Genomic DNA, 14,845 nt, shown 5'->3' with positions numbered 1-14,845 from the left:
TGAGTTTCGTTCTTCTTTTAAACACAAAAGAAGATATTTTGAAGAAAGCTGGAGAGCTGTTACCATTGACTAATAATTACAGTTGTAAGATTTGTCTACACTACTTGACAAAAGTCTTGTCGTTGATCCCAGTTGTAAGAGCAACAGATAATAACTTGACTTCTAGTTGATCATTTGGAAAAATGGCAGAAGGTAGATTTTTCCAATGAATCATCTGTTGAACTGCATCCCAGTCATCACACATACTGCAGAAGACCTATTGGAAACCTATTGAAAGACTCTCACAAAAACCAGTCAAGTTTGGTGAAGGAAAAATCATGGTTTAGGGTTACATTCGGTATGGGGGCATGTGAGAGATCTGCAGAGTGGATAGCAACTTAAACCGCCTGAGGTATCAAGACATTTGTGCTGCCCATTACATTACAAACCACAGGAGAGGGCAAATTCTTCAGAAGGATAGCACTCCTTATACTTCAGCCTCCACATCAAAGTTCCTGAAAGCAAAGAAGGTCAAGGTGCTCCAGGATTGGCCATCCCAGTCACCAGACATGAACATTATTGAGCATGTCTGGGGTAAGGTTGAGGAGGAGGCATTGAAGATGAATCCAAAGAATCATGATGAACTCTGGGAGTCCAGCAAGAACGCTTTCTTTGTCATTCCAGATGACTTTATTAATAAGTGATTTGAGTCATTGCAGAGATGTATGGATGCAGTCCTCCTAGCTCATGGGAGTCATACACAATGTTAATATTCTTTCCACTGCACCATGACTTTATATTCTATACTGTACATTATTTCTGTTAGGTGACAAGACTTTTGTCTAAGCAAAGTCAGACCTTACTGTCCTAATTAAATATTTAAAATTCAACGATCATATTTTATTTAGGCAAAATAAGAGTAATCTAGAACCTTTGCCTTTCAAATAAGCCACTTCTGATACCAAATGACTACCAAATGACTACCAACTAGAAGTCAAGTTATTATTTGTTGTTCCTAAAACTTGGATAGGCGACAAAACTTTTGTCAGGTAGTGTATTTATGCAACATAATATTCATTAACTGGACTATTACAGGTTAATAAAATTCATTTCCAACATTTTGACATATAGCAATAACCATTCGGGGTTAGGAAAATGGAGAGAATTACTTTTTAAAGCATCAACCTGGAAAATCAAAAACTCAAAATCAAACCTGGAAAGAAATGTAAGAATTTGGGAAGAAAAACCAAAGCTTCTTAATTAATTCCAGTGGATTATTCCGGAAAACAGACAAAGAATATGCAGTATGTGTCAATGTTTCCCCATATTGTTACAGTGAATTACAAAGGAATATAATGAGGAGGTAAAGATACAGCAGTCTCTCCCCAAATTCTTCTTATACCATGTCACATTAAAATGCCAAATGTTACATTATTCTCTTGATGTTTGAAAATAGAACATGAAGGAAAATGTACAGCTCATTCAGTCAAACTGCTGGATAAGGATTTTGTTTAACACAGCCTTATGATTTAAAGTGTTGTTTTATAAACACATTTCGGGAGGAGCAGGCGCAGATGTTTTGACAAGGCCAATTCATTGTTGACAATCATTCTATTATCCAATCAGCTTAAGAACAAACCCCTATAAATAACCAAGCATGTCCTACATCCATATTCTCTTGGCTTTCAGCATCTCAGCTCCTCACCTTTAAATCCAGTTCCTACTTAAATTGATGGTGGAAGTGTTATGAGGCCAGGCTAGATATTGCGCTCTGACCCCTGTCTCTCTCTCTCTCCAAACAAGGGGAATAACGTGAGTTATGGTGTCTTTCTGAGCTCAGAGCCCTCTCCTCGGACAGTACACAAAATAAGCATAGTCTATCCATTCAAATATTTGAATAAGTTTACATAGACACTAATAATCTGATTTTACTATGATTAAGAACATGCTCTGATTAAAAATCTATGATGTAAACAGCAATTTTTTATTATAATTTTTTTTTGATGACCTTAATTTGACTCAAGTCATAATCCAGCTAAACAGAAATGGAATTAAGACATGTGGCGTATGCCTATTTAGTCGCATTATTGAAGTGCAGTACAGACATGTAAACACTATTACCATCATGTAGGACTTTTCACCGCGATTTGCAACAGGATAAGCCACACATACACTGCTATTTGACACTATTTTCTGCACCTATCGAGTCAGTAACGGACCACAGACACACACATTGCAAGATGCAGAGGTTTTTTTTTCCATACGGCATGCAATATCAAATTCCATTAAAACAACACTCTTCCACCAGTCCTTACTTCATACTCACATCCAATACCTCAATTTGACACGGGGGCATGAATGAAATGTTCCTGAATAAAAGTGAAACTGCAGTTAAAGTAAAAAAAATTAAAATGAAACACACCATATTACATGAAACTCTGGATGAAACATTGGATAAAGCATGATGACGCTATGACATTAATCGATTTATGTGCTATAACGTGTAAAATGAGATCATGAAAGGAACATTCAAAAAGCAACTCATGTAAATACCTTAATCATATTATTGTCTTATTCAGATTAAGGCAACTAATTTGATTAATAATGTCCATGTAAACGTAGTCAGTGTGAACCCAGGAAATGATTGTAGCATGATTGAGTGGAACTTTCACAAAAATAAGTGTCTCCCATATATTAAAACACACGATGCATATTTTGAACTTGCTTGAGTTTAACTTAAAGTTGCAGTATTTGCTCATCCTGTTATTTAAATTACACATCATCTGGACTTTGGCCAGTTCCATTCATATTTGCATGCTAGATTTAAAAAGTATACAGGTTTTCAATTCTGAATTTTGCACAACCCTGAAAAACCTCAGCACTGGAACATGTCTAGTGTTAGAGAAGTGCCTATATAATAATAACTATACTAGTGTAATATAATAATAACCATATTAGTGTTAGACATGTGTCTAATAGAAGAAATACTGATTATTTATTATTAAAAGAGGGTGGCTCAGTGGTTAGCAATGTCACCTCAAATCAAGAAGGTCAATAGTTTGAGTCCCTGGCTGGGCCAGTTGACTTTTCTGTATGGAGTTTGCATGTTCTCCCTGTGTTGCCATGGGTTTCCTCCGGGTGTTCCAATTTCCCCCACAATCCAAAGACGCGGTATAAGTGAATTGGATGAAGTAAATTGGCTGTAGTGCATGAGTGGGTGTGTGTGTGTGAATGCAAGAGTGTATGGGTGTTTCCCAGTACCGGGTTGCGGCTGGAAGAGCATCCGTTGCGTAAAACACATGCTGAAATAGTTGGCAGGTCATTCCGCTGTGGCAACCCGTGATAAATAAGGGACTAAGCCGAAGGAAAATGAACGTATGAATGAATAAAAGTTTTCGAATGCTCTTTAAGAATATTCTGATTGCTGTATTCATAGTAAAGTTTATCACAGCACCAAATGTGTAATGTAAGGGACGCTGACAACGGAGGTGAGGATGCAGGTTTATTATGAGAATGGTCAGGCAAGCAATGTTCAAAACAAGCAAACAGATGCAGGGAATCTAGAGTCGTGGTCAGCAAGTAGCAAGCAATGCACACAAACAGAATAAAGCAAGGGTCAAACATGGCAAGGGAAACGCATCGTAAGGTTCACAAAACAGTATAACAAGACTCAGCAACTGGTATGTGTGGCTGTGCTGCTTTTAAAGTCCATGTAATCAGTTCTGAACAGCTTCAGCTGTGTGTGTTTGCAATCAAAGGGAAACCGGAACAGGTGTGAGAGTACTGGTATGATGGGATTTGTAGTTCATTTGGTGGCAGATTTGTAGTTCTCCAGCAAACTGCATGGGCTAGATCGCTGGTGATTGTGACAAAAGGCTTGAGACTGTTTTAAACATAATAATTTTTCATGTCAATTTGCACAAAATATGTTTAAAATGTTAATATTAACATATGAACATATTAAAATTTTCAGTTTTTATAGGGCTATTGTTAACACTAATAAGACTTCAATTGATAACAAAAGATAAACTTTTTAACCCTCTATTGCATGCATTATGATAAATCTATTTAATAAAATATTTGACTATTTGAAAGATTTATTTTTTAAGGTACTTTATGAAATGTTGCCATATGGCAACAACGTCCAACAGTGGATCCAACATAGAAATTTCAAATTTAAATATTTCCTTATTAATAATTAAATTAATAATTTAGTTGTTTGAAATGATTTAATTGGTGTTGCAGCATTATAAGCTTTAACACAGAACTTCACATTACACCTTAAACATACTTTCCAACGACTTATATTCCAACAGCTTTCATTTATTCCATTCGTTTTGCTGAATATTATTTTAAAAAATCCAATATTGTATTATCATGTATACAACATACAGTAAATATAAATATTTTCTCCAGTAAATATTATAACAAATAAATAACAAATCTAGTGTATCCAGATGCATCAGAATAATGTAGCTACTAGCTAACAATGTTTATATATTATACTATATAGTATACTGCACCTGTCTTATCTGCCTCAGAGCTAACTTACCTGAACTGTCTCTATCAAACTGTCTCTATCTCTGTCTCTCACTGGACAGTCTGCATCATTCTCATGGTCACTAAAACCCATCTCATCCTCACTTTCATCTGCAGGAAGAGCCAGTTCTGTCCTTTTCTTCTTTCACTTACCATAAAACATGGTTTTGCTCGCTAATACACTGTGCCCTGTTTTGATATCTATTCAAAAATAGTATTGCCATTAAAAATAGATTTTATTCATAATGCAAATTCCATTAACATATGACTAATTAACATTATATTACTCGCTTTCATGTTGTTATTGTTACAACTTAAAAGTTCACAGCTGACCTTGCTAGCTAGCTAACCTATTACAATATTCCACGTTCCACTGTTGCACAGTGTTACCATTTGGCAGCACATACATTTGATCAATTTGCAAGAGACTAATTTGATTAAAAAAAAATAGTTGTGAATATGTCATCATAACTTACTGGAGGTGATGTCTCAGATTTTTTTGTTTATCTGACATAATTTGATCCTTTGTTTTTAGTGTCGTTTACATTTGCATTCAGCAACTACTCACAATAAACGCCAGTCTGTCAGAAATTGCGCTACAGAAAAACACAGCATGTCATGTGACTTAACCAAAGCACATCATTGGCTACTCTAAAGTCTTCTCTTTCCAACAAAAAAAAATGTATGTTGTGCTTTAAGAAACAGTGGCAGGGAAATGAACATAAGTATCATGTTGCCATATGGTGACCGTGCAGTAGAGGGTTAAATAAACCATGAAGCTAAACCAATTAAATTAAACTATTCCAAACTGACAATACAGATACCACTTGTACAGATTTTAATAATCATTCTATAAATTATTTCCTTGTTCTGTTTTTCCATTGTTATTTTTCGTCACTTTCAAGTCTCCATAACCAAAATGGGAACCTAATACATGTACTGTCATCAAAATCATTATTTCATTGCCTTATTCAGATGTTTGTGAAATAATATGATAACTACCAGAATGACTACTAACCTGTGGCAGAGTATCAGAGGTTCACACAGCGCTCTTGTTGTGTCGGAATTACCGTAATTACAAAATTACAACCCTCAGTTTTTACTTCTGCTCACAGACACAGGAAGGAATTGTTTCTATGGCAACACTCACAACGCCAAAATTGAGTTTTGTTGGTAATAAACAAAAAATACTTATTCAGTGCCTTCTTGCAAAACAGACTGGCTATATTTAAATGCCATATCACCATCTCGGTAGCTTTTTGCATGATAAAGTGATCACACTTTATTTTGATGGTCCGTTTGTTGAATTTAAGTTACATTTGCATCTACATGCCAACTAATTCTCATTATATTATAAGTAGACTGTTAGGTTAGGGTTAGTGTAAGTTGACATGTACTTGCAAAGTTTCTTCTAGTCAGTTAAATGTCTGTTGAAGGAGCAGTGTCAACAGATATTAAGCAGACAGTCTACTAATACTCAAATGGACCCTCGAAATAAAGTGTGACCAAAAAAAAGTCGAAACTCATAATCATCCTAATGTTGTTAATTAACACTTATATTTGCTTGGAATTCAGCCGTTCCTATAGAGTCCATATGAAGGAAGCGAGTTTTAAATTTAGCCTCTCATTGTAGACACAAATACATACAACAACATGTTTTCAACACTCTCGACATCTCTCTAAGTCTGAATCATCCTTCCAAGAGGGGCTTATGAAGTTCTGCGCACTTTTTATGAGAGGTTGGCTTTGCATGCTAATTGATGCTAATTACAGATGCTACGATTTATAATATATCACATTCTGAAGGATTTTTGGGTTGCATCTTCAGCTGTGCAGAATGTGACAGCTGCAGGACCGCATTCACAGTCCCTTATGATGGATGAATGCGAAGAATTTAATAAAAGCCTTTATTTTATTTTTAACGTTCTTGTGCTAAGCACCATCAGTGTAAATGGCCATTTGGTTTGTACAAGTCACACAGGTGTCCCAGTACATTCCACAGGTGTGATACATGTGTTGGTTAGATTGCGCTGCATGGGCCAGTAATGTTTATGGTGCCACTTTTAAGAGAAATTAATGCATGCGATTGCAATGCTCAAAAAGGTAGAAATAGCAGAAAGTGGGTTTTTAATGGAATGTTAAAGGCACATGCACACCGGGATGTTTTCCATCATGCTTATATAGTTTTTTTTCGGCATTCTAACCCAAGGGATTTTTAAGGGCAATGAGCTGAGTGAATCTACAAAATCACTTCCTGACATTAGAAAAATTTAAGGTGACTAATTCCTCAAACTAATTTCGAGAGGAGCACGTGATGTGATTGATCAGCGATAAACCAATTAGATTTATCCAAGCCTACAATAAATAGACAGATTTCACCCTACTTGCATTGTCTTCATTTTGGAAGAATCCCCCCTTCCACCCCATCTCCTCCTTTTCCACCTTTTACCAGGGGAAGATCTTGAGCTCTACCTGATCTCTGACCCCTTTTATGCTAAATGACCAGGCAGGAGCCCTGGGCTCAATTATCTCCGAGCTCAGGGTTCTCTCCCGACACAGCAGCCAAAACTGCGAATTGCATCAAGCAGTATCCAAGTGTGAACTCTCGTAGTAAAGTTTATTTATAAACTAATTTCAATAGGATCACGTGCTTATGATTGCTTGCAGCTGGTCCCGCATTATCCATAATTTATGATTCACCAATCAGACGCTTCCTAAGCCACTATAAATACCCTAAGTTCCATATAACAGCCATCTTCGTTTGAAGAATCCCCCCTTCCACCCCTACTCCTCCTCCTTTCCTAGATGGGTGGCACGGTGGCCCAGTGGCTAGCACTTTTGCCTCACAGCAAGAACGTCACTGGTTCTAGTCTTTACCAAGCCAGCCGACGTTTCTGGACGGAGTTTACTCCCCACAGTTTCTGTGCGTTCTCCCCATGCTCACGTGGGTTTCCTCTGGGTTCCCCGGGTTCCTCCCACCGTCCAAAAACATGCAACTTAAGTTAATTGGCTAATCCAAATCAGCACCATAGACATGCTCCTAGTAAGTAGTTATCTCTTAAGAGCAATCGCTATTTGTTTATTAGCTACTAAAGCAGGCGAGTTCTCGAGATCTACCTGAGCTCAAACTCCCCTCTCGCCTAGCAAACGGGAGGGAGCCCTGGGCTCGAGAAATTTATGAGCTCAGGGCTCTCTCTCGAGACAACATGCCAAACAAGCTTTATAATCAATCATCAGCTTGTGTGAACTCTTGAAACAAGTTTTTTTGTGGAACAATGCAAAATATGAATAATGATTAATTGATGTTATTGTGAATCTTTTTAGATGCTGTTTTACCAACTAATGCTTATTCAGTCTGTCTTTAATTTCACGGTTAGTTCTTAATGTGAATTGTCATTTCTTTATAGTTAGTTATGTTTCAGAGGGTACGTTATTGCTGCATCATTTGTTTCCAGCACTTTGTTATTCTTCATTAGGGGTCATTTACACGGCAAAGTTTTCAGCCAAAAACAGGAAGCTTTTTTCATGAATTTTGTCTGTTTGCCTACACAACAACAGTATAGTCTTTAATAGTCATGAACACCGAACAGCCGCAGACATTGCATCACTGTTTACAAACAAGTGACAAAGCCAAATATAGGCCTAGCATACCTAATACAGTGTTTTTTGGCCATTTTCATGGATATGTATAAACGCAGATTGTTTTGAAACATGCGGTTGTGTAAACGCTTCTTAAAAACATTTACATTTAAAAATGCAAGGGAAAGCCTTTTTTGTGTTTGGCGTCATCATGGTCGTGTAAACGTATCCTTAGTTTGGATGCGCCTTTATTTTGTTTCTGACATAAACTTTGTAAGTAGATGTACAAGGGTGTAACTAAGTTGGCCTTAAAGGGAGTTTGATTATATTTAGCTGGTCTTCTCTGAAACTGTTGGAGGTTTTGGGGTCAGCCATGGTTTAAATGCTTCACCAGACTGAAAGAGTGATTTTGGGGTATTAAAACAAGCCAGTCCTTAATTAAACAGCACTTGCTTGCACAGGCTTGTTTCAGCTCTTTCAGTTCAGTCTTTGCCGTTCTAGCCCTAATCCAATGAACATATTAGCAGCTTCAGAAAGTGACGGTTGACTTCAAATCTAATCTTATTATAGTGACCATATGAGTATCTTCCTCAAGGCAGCAAGCAACTTCCGTTTGTCTCTTTTCCTTATCTGACTCTGAAGCCTGCCACTTCTCCAGCTAATGCTTTTGGGCAATATGATCATGAAACATGAATACAATAAATGCTAGAGCACTGTGTGTTGTTTCACAGATGTTAAATGAGATTAGAATATATTAAATGAGATGGGGTTTGTAGCTGGTAAGCAACATTTTACATTTGCCATTTCCATTCGTGATGCTGGACCAAAAAACCTGCCATAACTGTCAATCATACACTGTAAAACCCAACAGTTAGCTTTATCATATGAAATAAGTGTAGTTACTCAAAACTTACTAAGTTAATTCTACTCATTTGAAAAGAGTTTTGAACTCAGTGTTGAAGGTAATGAGTTAATTAAATGCCTCATTACTTCAACTTAAATGGATTAATTTCATAGTACTTCTATAGATTAGTTTTATAGCTCAAATGGTTTGTAGCAATCAGTTTCCTACAACGGTTTGAGTTGCTTTAACTTATTGAGTTTTACAGTACTCAGTTGGTTTGAGTTCTCTTCATTTATTGGGTTTTACTGTGCTCAAATTGCTTCATTTACTCAAATGGATTAAGTTCACAGTACTCGTATAGATTCGTTTTTTAAATCAAATGGTTTGTAGCAATCGGTTTTCTCAAGCGGTTTGAGTTGCTTTAACTTATGGCTCATTTCCACTGACTGGTAGGGTACGGGTCAGCTTTATAAGGCTTGCGTTTCCACTACCAAGGGTACCCTTTTTGGTGGGCGTGGTGTATGACAGAAAGTTTCAGTCGACGTCATTCTCGCTCGAGGAAATGTCTACAATAAAGCTGTACAGGTCGCTCACATATCATATGAGAAGCACTTCTAAAACAGATGCTTCATACACAAATACTTGTGTAGAAATGTTTATTACTAACTTTTCTATGAACATGAGTTGATTATAACTGCAGATCAATGACAGTGTTAAACTACTGTAACGTCTGTAATTATATTAAATAACTAAATAAATGAACGTATATAAACACATACAGACCCTTACAGTCTCGGATATGTTACCAACTATAGAAGAACACACACAGCAGACATTTCGTCCGTATTTAAGTTCAAAAACAACACAAAATATAGCCTACAGTGAAAACCTCTTATCTGTGTCTGTAATCCTAAGCAGCACATGTAGCCTCTGTTAGAGAGTAATTCCGTCATTCCAAGTTTATATTAGTCCAAAAGGAGACGATTATAGTTAAACATGGCATTTTGTTCATGTTTGCTGAAAAATAATGTGCTCCTTTTTTTTTCTGCTTCTTCTTTGCTTTTTCGCGCTTCACTCTCACGTTTGTCAGTGTCTGACAGGATCGGGTTTCAAAAGCACATCAATAATCAAGCGCAAGTTATTATCACCAGCTCAAGAAGTTTATTTCAGATATAGATGCGCGGCGAACGCAAGGAAGAAAGCGAAACCACTCGCGCTTCAAACTGCCTCGTAAAAACTATGAGGCACAGGGTAGATTCTGCTCTACTCCATGGCTTTGTGGCTGTTCATCAAGACGACGACAAGGTTTGTTTGAGCCCGGATCGACCATGGCTCGTTATTATATGTATTTATAATTCCGCTATAATCTCTCGCTGTGTATTTCAAACATAGCGGGTTTTTTGTATTCATTTTGGCTTGTTGCGTAAGCGAATGACGTATATCTGTAAACCAATAGCGTTCAGCTGCACGTCTAGCTACGCCTTTTTGTACCCTTTCTTGTGTTTGGTACCCTTTCGAAAGGGTGCCGAAAAAGTGGTACGGTACGGTTCGGTTCAGTACGCCTTTTGACAGTGGAAACGGCCATAAAAGCGTACCAAACCGAATCGTACCGTACCAAACCACTCTGTGGAAACGAGCCATTCTTTGGTTTTAAAGACATTTAATATGTATTAATTAGGTTAAAAGCCTTTACCCTTTCATTTGGAGTCCAGTGCTGTAAGTTTTTGACTGTCTTAAAGCATAAAAATACCATAATATGTTTTCAGTTATTTAAGAAACACGCCAAGTGAACATACTTGTTTATCTGAAAAACAATACTGAAGTCAGATATTCTGCTTTGAAAATGTTTTTCTGTGCCATGTCTTTGTTTTGATAATTTTAACCTGCCCAATGCCAGTTTAGCCAATTATATTTTAGCACCTTGGGTTGCCTTGATGCCTCGACTTGATATTACGAGCATAAACATTGAGCAGGTGAGCAGGTTACATTGTAACCCGTGTCCAACACACTTCATGACAAGATACGCAGTGATAAGCAATTTGACTGTTTGCACCAGACGAAACTCAACAGGAATTTAAAAACAGCCATTTTGAAGTACAGACTATGTACTCACTCACGAAATGGTAAGGTTTTTAATCTATTTAATACATATTAACCCTTTAACATTATTAATCATACATGCTGAATTACTGATATGTGTATAGTTCTAAAGTTTAATATCAAACGGTTTGTTTTCAAGATCTGAGGTAAACTTTCTGCTGCTGCTTTCAGTAGTATGGCGATACATGTCATGTAAAATGGCATTCAAACTCACATCATTGTTAGCATTTAACACGGAATAAATCATATGGGGTTTACCTGAAGTGATCATGTGATCAAGTTTTCTGTTGTTCACCTGTGAGAAATAGAAGCCGTTTCATTCAGCTGACATGGACATTAGTGTGAGTGAACAAGAGTGAGTGTGATCAAGAACATTTAATCACCGAATAATTCACCACAGATTATAATTACAGTACAGATACACAGCTCATGTAAATTAATAGGTTTTATTATACTCTTTGCTTTACACAAAAGTTTATAATGCTGGTATTCACCTTAAAGCTTTAACCTCTCAGCAAGCACTCACTTATGGGGATTTACAGCTACCCCAGTAAGCTGCAAACAGAAACTAGGTATCATTTGAAAGAAGACATTTTGAGCTTTACTACTCCCATCTTGCCAATTTAATGCAAAATAAATTAAATTATTCACGCTGAAGTAATGAGAAAAAAAATTGCACTGCATTCAATATTTGTTTTTTCATTTATAAACACAGGAAACATTCTTGTAATAACTTTAAATTAAAATATATATATTTCTTGAAAGCAAAGTGTCTTGTGATTATATTTCAGATTTGATGAAGATAGCATGCAAAATAAGAGTTCTTGACAAATACTTATGTTAAATCCAGTGCTGCTGAAAAATGTACACTAAACTTTTATTATTATTATTATTATTATTATTATTAGTAGTAGTAGTAGTAGTAGTAGTAGTAGTAGTAGTAGTAGTAGTAGTAGTATTTCAAATGCTATTATTTTAAAAAGAGCTGAAGTTTTAAAGCAAAGACTTTCTAATGTAGGTTTGTTCAGTTACATAGCCTGTTATTTTCTGTGTAACAGGTAAACAATCCACAAAAACAATCTGAACTGTAGGTTCTTTTGTTCAAAATCGCACTTAAATTAGGAGCCTGTTCACTTTACCCTTTTACAGTGTCTGGATGAACTCACCATGAAATAATTTCATTTAAAAAGTTAAGTTGTCTTTGTAAATAATATTACTTTTATTCTTTGATTCATTCATTTTCTTTTCGGCTTAGTCCTGTTATTAATCTGGGGTCGCCACAGCGGAATGAACCTCCGAATTACTTTTATTATGAATATTAAATTACCTTCTTACAGTATATGCCTAAAAATTCCATCACATATTCTAATTTCTGGTGGTTCTCACCCAGACATCATGGTTATTTTCAGTACAGAGCTTCAGTTGTGCTACTCTGCACAAATACTCTCAACTTGTCCCCGCAGTTGCATTTACACTCCTCCAGACGCAATACGTGTGAGACCGGCTCAATACTATCTTGAAACACATTTCTGTGAGTGAGGTAGCATGTTTGGATCTGCACACTCAGTTTTCTCATTGTGCTGCTGGTCGCTCTTTTTTTTCCGTAGGTGCCAATCTGCACTGAGCACGTTTGCATAGGGTCTGTTATGGTGCCAAACCAGCACGCTCACAAACCAGATGAAGACAGAAGAAAAGAGGAGCTTCTACCGCTTGCAACAGATTTCATTGACCAGTACTACACATCAATCAAAAGGCAAGAGAACGCAATGAAAAAATATACTCTGTAAAAATAACTCACATTTTACTTCTTCTATAAATATGCTAGTTGATGAAAACAAGAGATCCCTTCTTGGTGTCTGAATTAGACATATGCTGATACTAATTGGTGATAATAAACATGCACAATATTGACATACAAAATACCATGAACTTTTTTTTTTTACCTTGGCAGTGGTTATTTATCACAATATTAAATTCTTAAAGACTTAATGGGCGATTTATTATCAAACATTTTGAATCTTACCTATGACATTGTCAACACGATCTCACAGCAATTTGTAACTAATTGATTTAGTGGCTCATTCGTACAGTTTAGTATGATTTGCTTATCCCCAATGATGTTGAAATGAGGGGCTGGGTCGGGTGCCACACCTCCTTTTTAAAAGAACTCCTTTTAAAAAGAACTCGTATGAATTAGCCTCTAAACTGACAAAACTTAAAACACTTGTGTTTCCTCGTGAGATCAGACTGGACATTGTAAATGACATTAGATGACCCATTCTATTCTGTTCTGTTCTCAGACCCCCTAGATTTTATTTGTAAAAATTAAAATTAAAAATAAATAAAATAAAATTTTGTGGCGGTAATTTCCAGAAATTTGTGGACAATTTTGTGATAAAAAAAATATATATATAAATATATATATATATATATATATATATATATATATATATATATATATATATATATATATATGTAAAAAATTATTCATATTTACCGTATTAGGTAGCCTACTATGTTAGGTGTGCAATCTGAAACACTGACACAAATCATAAAAATAAAGCTTTTTTTTTGGTCTCTTGTCAAGACAAGGTCTCAAACGCTAGGGATTAAGACAATGGAAAGTTGTATTACTCTTATTTCTATCCACGATCTTACTTTCTCTCAGATTTCACTCCCCGGAGCATCGGACATGCGTTAAGGCTTCCGTAAGGGCTTTTATTGACGTAAAACTCATCAGGGAAAGCGTTCAACGAAATAATTTATCGATTTGACACGCATCATAATACCATCCATACATGTAAAGCACAAATAATGTCCTTCAATTTGGTCACGTCCAGTGGCCATCACCCTTGAACCAATCTCCACCTGTCTGTTCCATTGCTCCGTTTTCCCCAACTTTCTTTTGCAGTTTAAAGCACATCAAACGCACAATCAGGATGTCTATATCTCATCTTTGTTATGACTTCACATGTAAATCAGTCCCGCTTTATCTGCATCTACTTACTGCACAAGCTGAACACTCCCACATTCCCCCTTCATGTAATGTAATGATTGTGAAGGCGCAGATGAGACGTCATTTTTCGTGAGACACTCAAATACATCACGTGCGCTGTGTATGTAATGTCTATATGTCATGCAAAACAATTCATTGCAAACTGAAATAAATATCCTTTGATTATATGGTTTGAAATTTTAAGTTTTATGAGATTATTTAAATTTGCGATTATTTTGCGTTTAATTAACAATTTTGAAGGATCACAAAAATTTGGTACTTTTTTTTTTTTATATTTTGAGTTAGATTCAGCGATCGCAGAATCACAAAATACTAGGGGGGTCTGTGTTCTGTTTTGCTCTGTTCTCTTCTCTTTTATAGACCTGTTGTTCATTGACTCTGTACAGGTTTCACATGTTCTATTTTTAAAAATGTAAAAATGTTTTAAAAATAGTTGATTCAACTAAAGTCAATATAATGACAACAGCGGGCACGTGTATTAATCTTAGCTGATGTTAATTTCTTACTTAATACCTAATCATGCAATAATTTATTAAAATAACAACTTTCGCATTAATTTGAGTTAATTAATTAAATCCAGCTGTCGTTTTTATATTTTACTTTAGCATATACAGATGAAGTCAGAATTATTAGCCCCCCTGTTTATTTTTTTCCCGCAATTTCTGTTTAACGGAGAAGATTTCTTCAACACATTTCTAAACATAATAGTTTTATTAACTCATCTCTAATAACTGATTTATTTTATCTTTGCCATGATGACAGTAAATAATATTTCACTAGATATTTTT

General features: G+C 35.9%; 1 protein-coding gene across 2 annotated transcripts in view; it reads left to right on the top strand.

Annotated features, from left to right (window-relative positions):
* Positions 1 to 14,845, top strand: part of nos1 (nitric oxide synthase 1 (neuronal)) — a 141,801-nt gene that overhangs the window by 39,865 nt on the left and 87,091 nt on the right. For both annotated transcript variants that reach the window (XM_056457385.1, XM_056457386.1), the window contains exon 5: positions 12,649 to 12,794. In XM_056457385.1, coding sequence (XP_056313360.1) covers positions 12,649 to 12,794 — 146 coding nt within the window. The remainder of the gene's footprint in view (positions 1 to 12,648; positions 12,795 to 14,845) is intronic.

Source organism: Danio aesculapii, chromosome 5 (assembly GCF_903798145.1).
Source record: "Danio aesculapii chromosome 5, fDanAes4.1, whole genome shotgun sequence".
Lineage (NCBI taxonomy): Eukaryota > Metazoa > Chordata > Actinopteri > Cypriniformes > Danionidae > Danio > Danio aesculapii.
This window is presented reverse-complemented; position numbering and strand designations above follow the sequence as displayed.